We start from the raw sequence: 14,428 nt of genomic DNA on the forward strand, positions 1-14,428 counted from the left end.
CTGCCGGGTCGACCGCTGGTCCATCTAAGCTCTGCACTGACCGGCAACAGCTGCCCAGGCCCCAGAGTTTCAGGCAGGGGGTCTTTCTGAGCTCCCCCTGTGGATGCCGTTGGGGGCTGAGGAAAGCAGATGCTCTGCCCCTGAGCTGCAGCCCTTCCCCCAAAGGGGAGGCGCCTGGAGGCAGAGGAAAGTGGGTCACACAGATTCTTATGGATTTATTCCCGAAAAAACAGAGGCACCGAGTGGCTGCATCGTCAGGAGTCTTTAATGCGGAAAACAGGTGATCTGAGATATCGTGTGTGCTTCTCCAACTTCCTTGTGACCCTGACCACCACGAGGCAGCCTGGGAGCGCAGGAGCGCCTTTGGTGATTTCAGGCCCTGCCGCCCAACAAGCTGGTTCCTCTTCCTCCAGCAGCAGCTTCTCCCCTTAGCCAAAATGTCTACAGCCAGAGAGTTCCTGCTGGGAAGCAGGCAAGGCCTGGCTGGAGGCAATCAAGGCTCCTTCCGTCCCCTCCTCTGGGCAGCTCCCTCGTGCACCAGCCCCCTGGGAGGGAGAGTCACGCCACGGCTGCCGCTGCGCAGGCCTGAGGGGGTGGGGCGTGAGGCACGTGTGGCAGGTGAAGGGAGCCTCGAGGAGTCCATGGTGCGAGTGGCGGCTCGCAGGTGCTCGTCCTGCCAAGGCTGGAGCTGCCCCGCCTGGCCCAGTCAAGGCTCAGAGGTCCTGTTCATGCAGGGCAGGGCGGGGACCTTCCAGCGGCGGCCCCCGTGCAGCCGCAGCGCCAGCCACTCCTGCTGCATCGGGCTGAGGTAGGTCTCGGGGCTGCAGCCGCCCCCCTGCATGCGGCTCAGCAGGTCGCCCGCCTGGCTCTCCAGCACGGCCCTCGCCTGCGTGGGCAGCCCTTCCAGGCTCTCCAGGCTGTTCAGGCTGCCTGGGCCGCCGTCCTGCGTGCGAATCCCATCGTGGGAGCCTGGGGAGGAAGAAGAGCAGCTGAGGAAGGAGACGGGGCCTGCCGGGGAGAGGAGCCGCTGGCCAGAGACTGCTCCACCTCGGGACCCTCCCTCCCGTACCACTGAGCTATGGCCCTTCTCTACTGACGGGATCGGAGTGAGCAGAGTCCACTTCTGACAGCAGCCAACCCGAGGCCCCAGTCAGCGCAGGGCACACAGCAGTAGCTTCTGCGGTGGCACTGATGTCGCCCTTTCAGAGCGCTCAAAGTGCCTCACTTGCGTTCCCCAAGACTTGCAAACAACCCTCTCAAACAAGCCAGTCTCCTGGGTGGCAGCTGAGGTGCAGTTTGACCACCTGGGTCTCCCTCAGACTCTACAGATGCACCAGTTCTGCTGGCGGCTCGGAGGTAGACTGCCACTGAGCGCAGAGGCTCCATTTGCAGCTTTCATGCCCCATCACGTCCTGGCCTTGAGCGGCAGAGGTCTCCCCCACCCACGGATGGGAGGGGTGCACCTTCCTCACCCACAGACCCACTGGATTGTTAGAAGGGACCCCCAAGGGCCATCTAGTGCAAGCCCTTGTGATGCAGGACTGGCAGAGCCCTCTAGACCCCCAAAGGCCCACTCACAGCACTTGTGGAAGGCGTCCCAGGTGTGTGAGGGCAAGGAGGTCTTGGGGGGCTGCTGCAAGAGGCAGGCGATGGCGTTGTCCACTTGCTGGAAGATGCGGAGGGAGAGCACCAGCTGCTTGATCTCTGGAGAGAGGCCGTAATCCTCTGACTGCAGCAGCTCACGCACCAGGTCAAAGTCCTGCTTCAGCTGAAGGGCACCCTGGAGGCTGGGGGGGGGGGGCAGAAGGCAAGGCTGGCTGTCAGGGGGGAGAAAGAGCAGCCCAGCCTGCCACCCTCCTTGGGCAGCAGGGCCAGACCCCTCTCCCTCCCGAATGCTCACCTGAACTTGATCTTCTGGGCCAGGATGTGGTCCATCCAGGCTTCCAAGAAGGCCGTAGTCACCTGGCTGAGTGCTGGTCCTTGGGCATCTTGAGGCAGGAGCTGGATGCCCAGCAAGACCTGACCCAGGACGCTCTGGGCAGCAGCTGAGGCGTATTCGCTGGGGGAGGGCGGCAGCTCTGCTAGGGCAATGGGAGAACTTAAGGGGGAAAGCCCGGCAGGATCAGGCCCAAGCAAGGCCTGCTGACTAGGCCAGGATCTCCTGGGCCCCACAGGACCAACCAGATGCCCCAGTGAGGAGCCCACAAACGAAAAAAGTGCAGCAGCGGCAGGAGCAGAGCTACGGAGGGCTAGTAGCCAGGAGGGCTCTGCTCTGCTGAAGGCAATAATGCTTCCGAATACCAGGGGCTGGAAACCGCAGGAGGAGGAGAACCCCCCCCCCACGGCCACATGGCTGCAGGCTCCCCATTTTGCCCACAGGCTGCCCCCCCCATGCCCTGCAGGCCTACCTGTTCGGAGGGCGAGGCGCCAGTGCTTGCCGAGGGGCATGGTTTGGCTAAAGATCTCCGCCGACATGCGCTTGCAGTCCAAGGAAAACAGGGTCAGCACTTTGTTCGCAAACAGCTGTGCAACAGAGGAGGAAAGGGCCGATGGGGTGGGGTGGGAAACAAAGCACCTAGGTGCCCCCAGCCATTTCTCCTGCGCAAGCCCCACTGAAGAGGTTGGAGGGCTGCCAGGGGGCAAGCAGAGGGCCTCTCTACGAAGCTGAGGAAGGTCCAGCCTGCTGTGTTTTAGTTACCCGAGCTCAAAGCCAGTGTCAAGGTCAGCCAGGAGGATCCTGGCATCTCTCCTGGCGGCTGCTGGGAGGAGGGTGTGGCAAGGCCTGCTGGGACCCCCGGCACTTACTTGGACACTGGAAGCTGTGGAGTGGATCTGCTGGCTCAGCTCCTGCTCCTGACCAGAGAGGAGGGGGCTCTGCTTCTTCCTGCCCTCAGGAAAAGCTGTGCTCACCAGCGTGGACATCCTGTCGGCCTCTGCCTTCAGCAGCTGTAGGAAGGAGTCAGGGAGCAGGGAGAAGCAGCTTATTCTGGCGCAGTCCTCTCTCGGCACCTGCCAGGACGTCTCCCTCTTTCTCTGGCCGAGAGAGACACACGCGATGCCCACAGCTGGACCGTGGGCTAAGCGGACGGCTTTTGGGATGGATCCTTGGCACTCTGCTCCCCTGCAGTGCCTGGCTGAGCTCAGGAAGGAACCCCCTCCCCACCCACCCCTCATGGTTCTACTTGCCTGCAAGTCTCCCTGGGTCACAAGGAGGAACTGGTTGAGGGACCAGGAAGCCAAGTACTGGTAGGCCTTGCTCATGACCCAGTAGCAGGAGGAGTGAGCGGTGGCCAGCGAGAGGGACAGCAGCCGCAGGTGGAGGCCGCATGGGACAAGGCTGCCGACTGAGAGGGGGAAGAGAGAGTCAGGGGAGGTCGAGGAGGGAGTCGAGGCCCAGCTGCTGGCCAGGGCAACCCCGCAGAGTGCAGCCCCCACTCACCTGTACTCTCGGTGGGCTGGGAGCCCAGGCACTGCAGGCTGAAGGCCAAGGGCAGGTAGAGGCTCTGCAAGAGCTGAGCCGTCCGGCTGCAGGCCATCTCTGTGCTCTGGCCAGGCTTGGCCAAGCATTTGTCGGTGAGGCTGGAGCCCAGAGCCTGGCAGAAACCTGGGACAAAAAGGGAATCATAATAATAATAATTTTTATTGGTACCTCAGGTTAAGAACAGTTTCAGGTTAAGAACGGACCTCCAGAATGAATTAAGTTCTTAACCCGAGGTACCACTGTATTTCATTTTATTTGACATTTTATAATTTATTATTTTTTTGTTGCATTTTATTTATGTATTTAAAAACAAAAAAACCCCCATCTGTTCTACAATGAAACAGACTCCCTCAGAAGGTGGTGGACTCTCCTTCCTTGGAGTCTTTCAAATAATAATAATAATAATAATAATAACAATAATAATAATAATAATTTATTTATACCCTGCCCATCTGGCTGGGTTTCCCCAGCCACTCTGGGTGGCTTCCAACAAAATACAATAGTCTGTCAAACATTAAAAACATTAAAAGCCACCGATGCTTTAGTTCAGATTCCTGCATTGCAGGGGGCTGGACTAGATGCCCCTCGGGAGTCCCTCCCAACTCTGCAACTCTCTGATTCTGTCTCCTGCCGCAAGGCTGGCCCTTCATTCAGCACTTGCCCCACGGCCCCCCCCCCCCTGCCAACGGTGACTGTCCTACCTTGGTCCCAGTGCTGGAGGACATCGCGCATAAGCAGCTGCAGCGCCAAGGCCTTCAGTTCCTCCATGCTCTCCTGAGGCACACAGGCTGCAGAGACACAGAGGGGACAAGAGAGCATGAGTCCCATGGGGACCAGACTGCCTGTTCCCACCCAAAGTGGCAGGCAGGGACCCCTAGCCCAATTCTAGGAGGCTGTGGATCCTGAGATGCAATGGGAGTCTCCCAGAGGCCATACCAAGGTGTTTGAGTGCTGAGAAAAGAAAATCCAAGTGGCCCCTCACAGGGCATATTACACAGGAAGGAACTGGTCAGGGAAATTTCCCATTGGGCTGCAGGTGCCCATTTCTCCTTTGAGCCCCAAAACTGCAGCCCCAGGTGGGTGTAGGCCTTGCCTGCCCTTTCGGCAGGGTTGCCCCTGGGACTCAGCACCCCTGGGCATCAGCACCCCGGAAGTAGAAGTGCAGCAGCCCTGCCTGCTCCTCTGCCTCCCCTGCCAAATTGGCAGGGCGGCCCTTTTTGTGGGACAGGGAAATTGCTGGTGAGTCAGACCACACACGGGCAAGACTTAAGAAGTCCAGGAGGGGCACCGTGATGGGGAATGGGTTGAACAGAAGGCAAAAGCCCCTCGGAGATCCCAACCAGAGGCAGGAAGGGAGGCATGGGGCTGGGACGCCATCCCGGCAGGTCCCATTGGCATTGTCTCAACCCCACCGTCAGCCAAGAACCTTAACCTGCACGTAAGAACCTCAGAAGAGCCTTCTGGATGTGGCCAAGGGGGGCCCATCTAGCCAAGTATCCTGCCCTCCCAGTGGCCAGCCAGATACCCATAAGCAGGAGCTGAGTGGCAAGAGCCCTCTTCCCTTCTTTCCCTTATTTGGTTTTCAGAAACTGGTATTCAGAAACGCTGTGCCTCCAACTGTGGAGGCACAACACAATCATCCTGGCAAGTAGCCATTGAGAGCCCTCTCCTCCTTCCCATCCTCTTTTAAAGACATCCAAGTCGGCAGCCCTCCCTGCCTCCTGTGGCAGGGAGTTCCGCAGTTTGACTTACTCTGTGCCAGACCACGGCTCAGCCGCTGGGCCAAAGCAGCCGCTGCCCCCGGTTGGAAGTGCGCCAGGGGCGGGTGGAGCTCCAGCTGGTGGGCCAAGGAAGAGGCAGCAGCTCTCCACAGCAGTGGGCAGTACTGGGCATAGAGCGCTGCAGCCGCCTCTGTGAAGGAGGTGTCCAGCCAACGCACAGACTTCCAGCTGGGCAGCGAGTCAGAGTCCAGCCCCTGAGGCAGGTCAGCCGGCTCCAAGCGTTCGAGGGGCTTCTCCGGCTTGGGCCGGTTCAGGACGTGATGCCACAGGCTGTCAGTGGAAGCCACCAGCTCCCCCAGGACCACAAGAAGACGCTCTTCCTCCTCGTGGAACAAGGCCTGCAGCTCCACTGAGAGGCTGGGGAGACCCTCGCCTGCTGGAGATGCCTGGGAGGCCCTTTCCAGGAGCCCAGGCTTGGTGTCCCCATCCCAAGGCGCTGGCTCCAGACCCCCCACTCGGAGGAGCAGAGGGTGCAGCCTCTGGGCGGCCCGCTTGCCCCTCTCAGCTGCCAGGATGCCCAAGACCCTCTCCAGGGGGAAGGCTGGGGAGCTACTCGCTGTTCTCTGCAGTCCAGGCTTCCTGGCCTGCTGCTCCAGGAAGGCCTGCTGCAGCGCCTGGTCGTTCACCACCTGGTTGTAGATCTCCAGCCCCTGGAAGAAGTCGGACAGCGGGGCAGCGGGCACAGGAAGGGCGTGGGCCAAGCTGCGCAGCAAGGCCTCGATGTGGCGCTCCAGGAAGCAGACGGCATGCAGGGCCAGCAAGCAGAGGGACCGCCTCATGTGCTGGACCACCTCGTGGCGCTGCAGCAGCATGTGCCGCAGCCAGGGGTCACTGCGGATGCGCCGCTGCAGCCCCTCCCAGTGCGTGGCGTGGGTGCGCATCTCCTCGCACAGCCCCCGCAGCTGGCGGCCCCAGGTGGCGTCCGGCTGGCTGGCCAGCGGCAGCAGGGACGGCACGCAGCGCTCCGCGGCCATCAGGTGCTGCACAAAGGCCGAAGCCGCCTTGAGGCGGCGGCTGTAGTGGCGGGAGAGGCGGAGGTGGTGGCGGTGCTGCAGCAGAGCGTGGAGAGTGGCACAGTGGCGAGCCACGCTGCTCCGGGCCGCGTGGTAAGTGAAGGCGCCCCGGGGCGTGTCCGGGAGAGCTGGGCGCACGTGGGCCTGGAAGGTCTCTGTGCGGGGGTTCTCCATCACGAACAGGCAGCTGCTGAGCCCCAAGAAGCTGCGCTCCACCTGGGCCAGGCGGGCCAGGCCTCCAGGAGAGTCCTCCTCCTCGCTGTCGTAAGCGCTCTCGTTGGTGCGCGGGGGCAGCAGGCGCCACAGGCTGGGGTTGACGCAGTGGCGCAGGAGAGCCTCCGCTTTCTGGAAGGACTTGGCCAGCGGCGTCAGCGATCTGGAACCTGCAAAGAGACAGGAGTCTGATGCCAACCCTTTGCGGCGGGGCTGCTTCAGCAGGCTGGCATCACCTGGGCAACCACATCCATACCCTTCCCCTGTGTACTGCCAAGGTCTGCCAGGAGGTCAGTCACCTCTGCTGCCCCTGCTGGGACCTGGTCTGCCTGCAGCAAGCTGCTAATTCCGAGGATTAAGTTGCCCTGCCTGGAGCAGCCTAGCAGCAGGAAGAAAGGAACAAATGCAATTAAGGGATCTCCCCAAAGCAGGAGGGGGGCAGCGCAGGAGGGAGGCAGCTGGTTCCTCCGCACCCCACCCACCCCCTGCTTTCCAGAAGTGCTTCTGTGACAAGGACATTCCAGTGCAAAACCACCAGTCACTTTCCTTACAGTCAAGCGGCGGGGGGGGGGGGGAGCATGACTGGGAGCTCTCCAGTCCTCCTGAACAGAGCTTCCTTTGGGCACCACCTCTCCTATGTGCAGAGCAAGAAGCAACTGGAAGCCCCTGGCAGGAACCAGAGGTTCTCCCCCACCCACCCAAACATTGGCACAGGCCCCCACCTACCTGTGTCAGCTGCCTCCAGGTGTTCCCCTCCATCAATTGGCAACACCTTCCTGGGCCCCACCAGGGAGCTGAGTGGTGGCAAGATGCCCCCCGAGGCCTGCGATACACGGGACATGAGGAGCAGGAAGATGGCGTTCAAGCCCACAGTCTCGGCCTCAATCACCTGTGGAAAGACCGAAGGGTCAGCACTGAAACTGCCCCCACCCCTGCCTCTTAAGAGAAGCAGCCTCAATGCACCCTGATCCCCCCAACTTTGAGCAATGTCTCTGGAAACCTTGCCTGCTTCCTATGACCAGAATCCAGGACCAGCCATGCTGGGTGAGTCTGAGCACCAGTGCCGAGGAGCAGCTACAGAGGGGCCTTTTCAGAACAGAGGCGTTTCACTGGCTGCCATGTGCTTCCAGACTTTGGCTCTGGAAATCTTCCAGAGTGTGTGCAGCCCTTAAGAGCTCAGCCACAGGGTCAGGCCAAAGGGTGCCCATCTCATGCAGCAACCTGCTCTCCAAGTGGCAAGATGGAGGCTCCTTCCTGCCATTCCCAGCAACGGGGGTTCAGAGGCATCCTGCCTCCCCCAGCATAGGCAGAGCCTGGCCATTGTGGCTGGTGGCCATTGACAGCTTTATCCTCGGCTACCACCATGGGTAGCTGGCACTAAATCTTGCTGTTGAAAATTCCATAGTTTTAACTGAAGGCAGGTGGTCCTTAAGAGTCGTTTGGAAGCAATTCCGCTTAATGGGATCTTGAAGAGCTTGAGTGTTCATTTTGCACTTTGGTTTCCTCCCTTGAAGCCTGTGTTGAGGCATAATCTTGATAGCCTCATCACTTGCCTATGAGCACTCCAACTGGAGAACAGCCTTTACCAAAGGTGTCATGGGCTTTGAAGGCATTCGAACTCAGGACGAAAGGGAGAAATGCGCTAAGAGGAAGGCACGCTTGGCAAATCCACACCGTGATCAACTCCCGCCCGGAAACCAATGTCCCCACTGCAGAAGGACGTGTGGATCCAGAAATGACCTCCACAGTCACTTACAGACTCATTGTTAAGACCGTTGTTCATGGAAGACAATCTTACTCTGCTACGAGGGATCTCCAAAGAAGAAAAAGAGTTTTAACTCTGCACAGTGTGGCAAAGTCTGTCTTGAACCTTCCAACATTCAGTTTCTTGGGCTGGCCCTCCCTTCTAGTATGATGAGAGAGAAACTTCTCCTATCTGCCTTCTCCAAAATGTGCATAATTTTGTACACCTTTATCACGTATTTGTTTGCAAAATGCCGCAACCTTTATTCACAGTGAAATCATTTGGGTTGCCCTTTTCTGAAACTCTCCCAGCTCCAGAATAGCCTTTTTAGGTGAGGCGACCAAAACTGTACACAGGTTGCACAACTGATTTGTATCAATTACATTACAATATTGGCAGCTTGATTTGCAATCCCTTTCCTACTGATGCCTAGCATGGAATTTGCCCTTTGCACAGTTGTCACACGCTGGCTCAACATCTTCCCTGAGCTGCCCACTGGGACCTCAAAGGTCCCAGCCAGTCACCACCACTTCAGACCCCACAAGAACATCTGGGAAACTGGGATGTTAAAGCCTCACCGGATTAGTGACCTGGCCGTAGTCCTTGCTATTTTATCATTCACTCTGTTCCTATACAGTGGTACCTTGGTTCTCAAATGTAATCTGTTCCAGAAGTCCGTTCCAAAACTAAAGTGTTCCAAAACCAAGGTGCGCTTTCCCATAGAAAGTAATGCAAAACAAATTAATCCATTCCAGACTTTGAAAAACAACCCCTAAAATAGCAATTTAACATGAATTTTACTCTCTAACGAGACCTCTGATCCAAGCAATAAAATGAATAAGACAGTATTGCAGATGATAAAAATGAAAAATATTTTTTTTTCTTACTTGCACCGATGATAGTGATTGTTTGGATGGGGGGCTTTTATCCATTTCCACAGCCAATCAATCAGTAGCTGAACTGAGTTCCACACAGTCACAGAAACAAATTAACCGAAAAGCCACAAAAACGCAAAATAAATAGCAAAAACAAAAGTGCCAAATACCGTGTTACCTTGGTTCTCAAACTTAATCCGTGCCAGAAGTCCGTTTGACTTCCGAAATGTTCAGAAACCAAGGCACGGCTTCCGATTGGTGCAGGCGCCCCGGAAACAATAGCCGACAACTGCATCGGACGTTCGGCTTCCAAAAAACGTTCGAAAACGGGAACACATACTTCCGGGTTTTCGGTGTTTGGGAACCAAGGTGTTTGAGAACCAAGGTACCACTGTAGCTGTCTCAAATGGCCTGTGAAATTTCACTGATAAGAAGAAGAAGAAGAAGAAGAAGAAGAAGAAGAAACAAAATAGAAAATTCTTTCCAGTAGCACCTTAGAGACCAACTGAGTTTGTTCTTGGTATGAGCTTTTATGTGCATGCACACGAAAGCTCATACCAAGAACAAACTCAGTTGGTCTCTAAGGTGCTACTGGAAAGAATTTTCTATTTTGTTTCGACTATGGCAGACCAACACGGCTACCCACCTGTAACAATAAGAAGAAGAGTTTGGATTTGATATCCCGCTTTTTCACTACCCAAAGGAGTCTCAAAGCGGCTCACATTCTCCTTTCCCTTCCTCCCCCACAACAAACACTCTGTGAGGTGAGTGGGGCTGAGAGACTTCAGAGAAGTGTGACTAGCCCAAGGTCACCCAGCAGCTGCATGTGGAGGAGGGGAGACACGAACCCGGTTCCCCAGATTACGAGTCTACCACTCTTAACCATTACACCTCACTGGTTTACATTGCTGGTTTGTTATACACCACTTTCATTTCTTTAACCAGGCATGGCCAAACTTGGCCCTCCAGCTGTTTTGGGACTACAACTCCCATGATCCCTAGCTAACAGGACCAGGGGTGAGGGGAATTGTAGTCCCAATACAGAGGGAGGGCCAAGTTTGGCCATGAGCAGTCTACTTTAACTTGAAATAAATTACAAAGCCAGGCTTATTTTTTAAAGACACCTTGATTCTGATGGCCTTGTGGGTGGGTAGAAATCCCCACTTGTCCCAAAGTGCAACTCTTTCAACCCAGGGCCTGACTGACCTGCTCTTTGTTAGCAGCCCCTCTTCCTCTTTCAGCCCCTTGCAGGACTCATCCAGCCCCCAATGGGGCTCTCCCCCATTTCTCATCCGCCCTGCTTCTCTGCCGGCTTGGGCCCCGCAAGTGGCTGCCAAGGCTTCCCTCTGCTCCGTGCCCAGCAGAGGACCTCAGAAGAGCCTGCAGGATGAGGCCCAAGGGGTCCAGCCTCCTGTTCTGGGTTTCCACGTGCACCTTTGGGGAAACCTGCACGCAGGATCCGAGCCCAAGAAAGAGCAGCCCTCTCCTCTCCTGCACTTTCCTGCCACTGGGATCCAGAAGCCTCGCTGCCTCCCACTGTACTTGTCCTGTCCTCTTTCTTTCTTTTTCTATTTTTTAAATTAATTTTCCATTGCTAAAATCCAACAAAATCCACATTTTGTCAATCTCTAATTACAATTTATATTGCAATATATACCAGTTATTAAGCCAATTACACTTTGTCCTGTCCTCTTTCAAAGCCATCCAGCTGGGCGGCTATTCCTGTGGCAGGGAGTTCCGCAGGTTAACTCTGCGCTGCCCTGATGCCGCCGCCGCCGCCGCCGCCGCGCCCCTCGCGGCCGCTTCTCTCCTCCAGGGGAGGCTCAGCCCCGCGCGAGGTCGGCGAAGGCCCAGAGGAGCGCGCGGCCCGTGACACGCGGGGTTGCCTGCGTTCACACGTGCACAGCCAGCTCAAAGGCCGGGCCGGGCGCTCGTCGCCGCCACAGCCCCCTGTCCGCCCCCACGGCCCTCTCCGCTCCCTACCGGCCTGCCTTCCGCCAAGAAGCCGCCCGGCTCGTCGCCGTTGGTGCCGCTGCCTCGGCGCCCGGCAACGGAGCGGCCCTGAGGGAGCGAGCGGGCGGCCAATGGGAGCGAGCGCAGGAGTCACGTGGGAGGGGAACAGTTAGCCACCAAGCCCTGCCGTTCTCCAAGGCGCCTGCAGGAGGCGCAGCGCGAAAGGGAGGCCTGGTCCACCCAAGCAGCAGGCGGGGAGGGGGGGGGCCGAGAAGGAACGGGCTGTACCATGGCAGGCAGAGGGGGGCACAGAGAAAACCAAGAAGATGCTGCAGCAGGTCCTAAGCCCCCGCTTCTTTTCCCCCATGCTCTCCTGGGTTGGGAAGCAGGTAGAGGCAGCAAAGTGTGGAGCAGCAGCTAAGAGGCCCGGGTTCGAAAAACCCTTAGGCTTGCCTACCTCACAGGGCTGTTGTGAGCAGGGCCGGATTTAGGTTTGATGAGGATGGGGCCCTTTCTATGTCCAGCTGTCCTTTGTCAACAACAAATTGTCGCTGTTTTTGTGTTGAATAGATGCTATATGGCAATTTACGGACCTAAGAGGTATCTCAAGCCATTTGCACATGTGGCCATGCAACCAGTCCATGCAGAATGTAGGCACCCTATATATAGAAAGGAGCAAACCGGTGATATTTTAGGGAGCAGGCTAGCAGGCAGGGCCCATGACTTGCATCATAGGTGCCTACACAACACAAAACACTGTTGCTGTATGTAGGTTTTATTTTATTTGTTTTTTATCGTATATTTTGGAAATGTACATCCAGGTTTTTTTATCTTAAACTTTTGGGGGGGGGGGTTGCAACAGTTTAATAAAGATCAGGCTTACTAGTCGCTTTGCTTCTCAACATTCTCTGGTTGGTCTGTTATTTTCCCTTTCCAACAGAGAACCTACAAAAGCACTCTGTATGGGCTCTTGGGTACCCCATAAGGGAAAAGGAGCAGGTTTTTTTTGATAACAGGGTTAAGTCAGGACCCGACCTGCCCTGCCCACCTTGCGTGTTTCTGCCTCTAACCCTCTAGTTTTCCGCCTCCTTCCTTCACAAAGAGCATAATCCTCATTAACCACCAAATCCCCAGAAAGCCAGGCCCCAGCAGTGACTGAAGCACATCACTCCAATAGGGGAAGTGAGCTCTGACGGAAAAGCCCAGGGTCCCCCCCTCGAAAGAAAACCCGGCCAGTTAGTTCCAACCAGCATTGGCGCTCTTGGGGCCTGGAGGGGCTCCGCCACCCCCTTTGCTTTGCTGGGAGTCCGTGATTCTGCACTTGGGGTGCAAACCCTAGCAAGGGCAGCACCAGCACCCCACCTTTAATAGTGCTTAAAGATACAAGAGAGCCCCTGGCAGAGCCTGAGTCCCCCCCCCCCCCCGCCCTGTGTCTCTCTGGCTCGCCTGCCTGCCTGCCTGCCTCTGCCAGCGTTTCCCTCTGTCCTTAGAATCACAGTGCTGGGAGAGCACCAAAGGGTCATCTAGTCCAACCCTCTGCAATGCAGGAACCACAGCCCACCAAAACTACTACTACTACTACTACTACTACTACTACTAATAATAATAATACTATTTGCACCCTGCCCATCTGACTGGGTTGCCCCAGCTGCTCTGTGCAGCTTCCAACATGATAAAAAACACAGCAAACATCAAACATTAAAAACTTCCCTACGCAGGGCTGCCGTCAAATGCCTTCAGAAAGTTGTGCAGCTGTTTTATCCGTTTGACACCTGAGCTGCACGCGTCCCTGTTGCCAGGGTTTCTGTTTACGCGCAGCCCAGACTGCCATTGCTTGGCCCAAACACGCTTGGGACCTGATCCCGCCCTTCTCTTTACCGCAACACGTTCCCTTCCACCTGTGAGGTCACAGCTTTCCGCAGCCAGGGGAGAGTCCGACTCTTCCCTGTCCGCCATCCACACCTTTCTCACCTCGGACCACCATCCTGAACTCTGCATCCCTCATCTCCAGCTTCCCAGGGACCAGTGCAGGCCTTACCTCCATGGAGGGCTCCTTGCGGCTCCTGGCCAATGCATCCTCTTCCTCATCCTCCATGGTGGCTGGGGCAAGTGTGACAAGAAGGAAATGAGCTTATGGGCTTCCCTGCTGGTGGTGGCCTTAATCCAGGATGGACAACACTCATTGGCTTAGGGATTTCAGTCCACTCCTGGAGGAAGGGGGGAGAGGATGTCCACCTCCCGGCCCTTTCCCAGGACAGCAGCCCTGGAATGCCACTTAGAACCACAGAATGGTAGACTTGGAAGGGACCCATCGGGTCATCTAGTCCAACCCCCTGCAGCACAGGAAACCTAGCCCCACGGTTTACTGGGTCATGGTTTTCGATTTGTATTTTTGTTCTGGCTAACTGCAAGGCTTTCTTTTAGGCTCTTTCCAAAGCAGGTTTCAGAGCCTGGCTGCTGCTGGATCAAGCCAAAGGGGGCTCATCTAGTCCAGCACCCTTTTTCTCAAAGTGGCAAAACAGATGCCCCCAAAGGAGCCCACAAACAGGACCTGGGTGCAGCAGCAACTCTCCCCACAGTAACTGGGGGGCATAGTGCCTTCACGGCAGGAGATGTGTGTCAGATCCCAGTGCCTGAACTGCCTTTGAGCAACTGAGGCAAAGAGCACTGATAAGAGGTGATGTTCGAAGTCTCCTAGACAAAATAAAAACTGGCAGATTGCCAGGTCTGGACAGAATCCACCCGAGAGTTCCCAAACATCTTGAAGGTGAAATTGCTGATCTTCTAATGAAAGGACTGGAAAGTAGCCAATATAACACCAGTTTTAAAAATGGGATGAAGAAGGGAGGGGAATCTGGGAAATTGCAGGCTGCTTAGCTTAATTTCAGTCTTGGAAAAACAGGCAGAAAGTCTTGTTGAAGGTCAAATAAGCAAGCATAGAGAAGAACAAGCCCTACTGAAGCAGAGCCAGCATGGCTTCTGCAAAGGCAAGTCCTGTTTCATGAACCTTTCGTTGAGACACGGCTACCTACCTGTAACTTTCGTTGAGAGTGTCAAGAAGCATAAAGATAGAGGTGATCTGGTTAACATGGTGTGTACTTAGGCTTTCAAAAACTTTTTGACCAGAGTTCCTCCCCTCAGTCCTGCTGAACATGCAAGGGCCAGGAGGCTAACTTTGACACCCAAAACTTTGACAGACCCAAAAAAGAAAATAACAGAACACCACTAGTAATCACATACAACTCCCAAATTAAAACAGTACAACGCATCATCAGAGATCTACAACCTCTTCTAGACAATGACAGTTCTCTTTCTCAAGCTCTGGGAGGAAGACCCTACATCGCCTACAGACAGCCACCCAATCTCAA

General features: G+C 56.0%; 1 protein-coding gene across 2 annotated transcripts; it reads right to left on the bottom strand.

The window, feature by feature from the left end:
• Window positions 1–601: 601 nt before the first annotated feature.
• CCDC142 (coiled-coil domain containing 142) lies at window positions 602–7,395 on the bottom strand. Of its 2 annotated transcripts, XM_033161163.1 has the most exons (10): window positions 7,215–7,395; window positions 5,234–6,658; window positions 4,183–4,269; window positions 3,440–3,604; window positions 3,187–3,344; window positions 2,806–2,946; window positions 2,409–2,523; window positions 1,901–2,078; window positions 1,579–1,787; window positions 602–969 (listed from the first exon to the last, which is right to left on the bottom strand). In XM_033161163.1, exons 1-10 carry the CDS (start codon window positions 7,327–7,329, stop codon window positions 707–709), a joined length of 2,856 nt encoding a protein of 951 aa, XP_033017054.1. In that variant the 5' UTR covers window positions 7,330–7,395; the 3' UTR covers window positions 602–706. The 2 variants fall into 2 exon arrangements, with proteins under 2 accessions (XP_033017054.1, XP_033017055.1); XM_033161164.1 differs by lacking the exon at window positions 1,579–1,787.
• Window positions 7,396–14,428: the final 7,033 nt, after the last annotated feature.

The sequence above is a fragment of the Lacerta agilis genome, chromosome 9, assembly GCF_009819535.1.
Source record: "Lacerta agilis isolate rLacAgi1 chromosome 9, rLacAgi1.pri, whole genome shotgun sequence".
Taxonomy (NCBI): Eukaryota; Metazoa; Chordata; class Lepidosauria; order Squamata; family Lacertidae; genus Lacerta; species Lacerta agilis.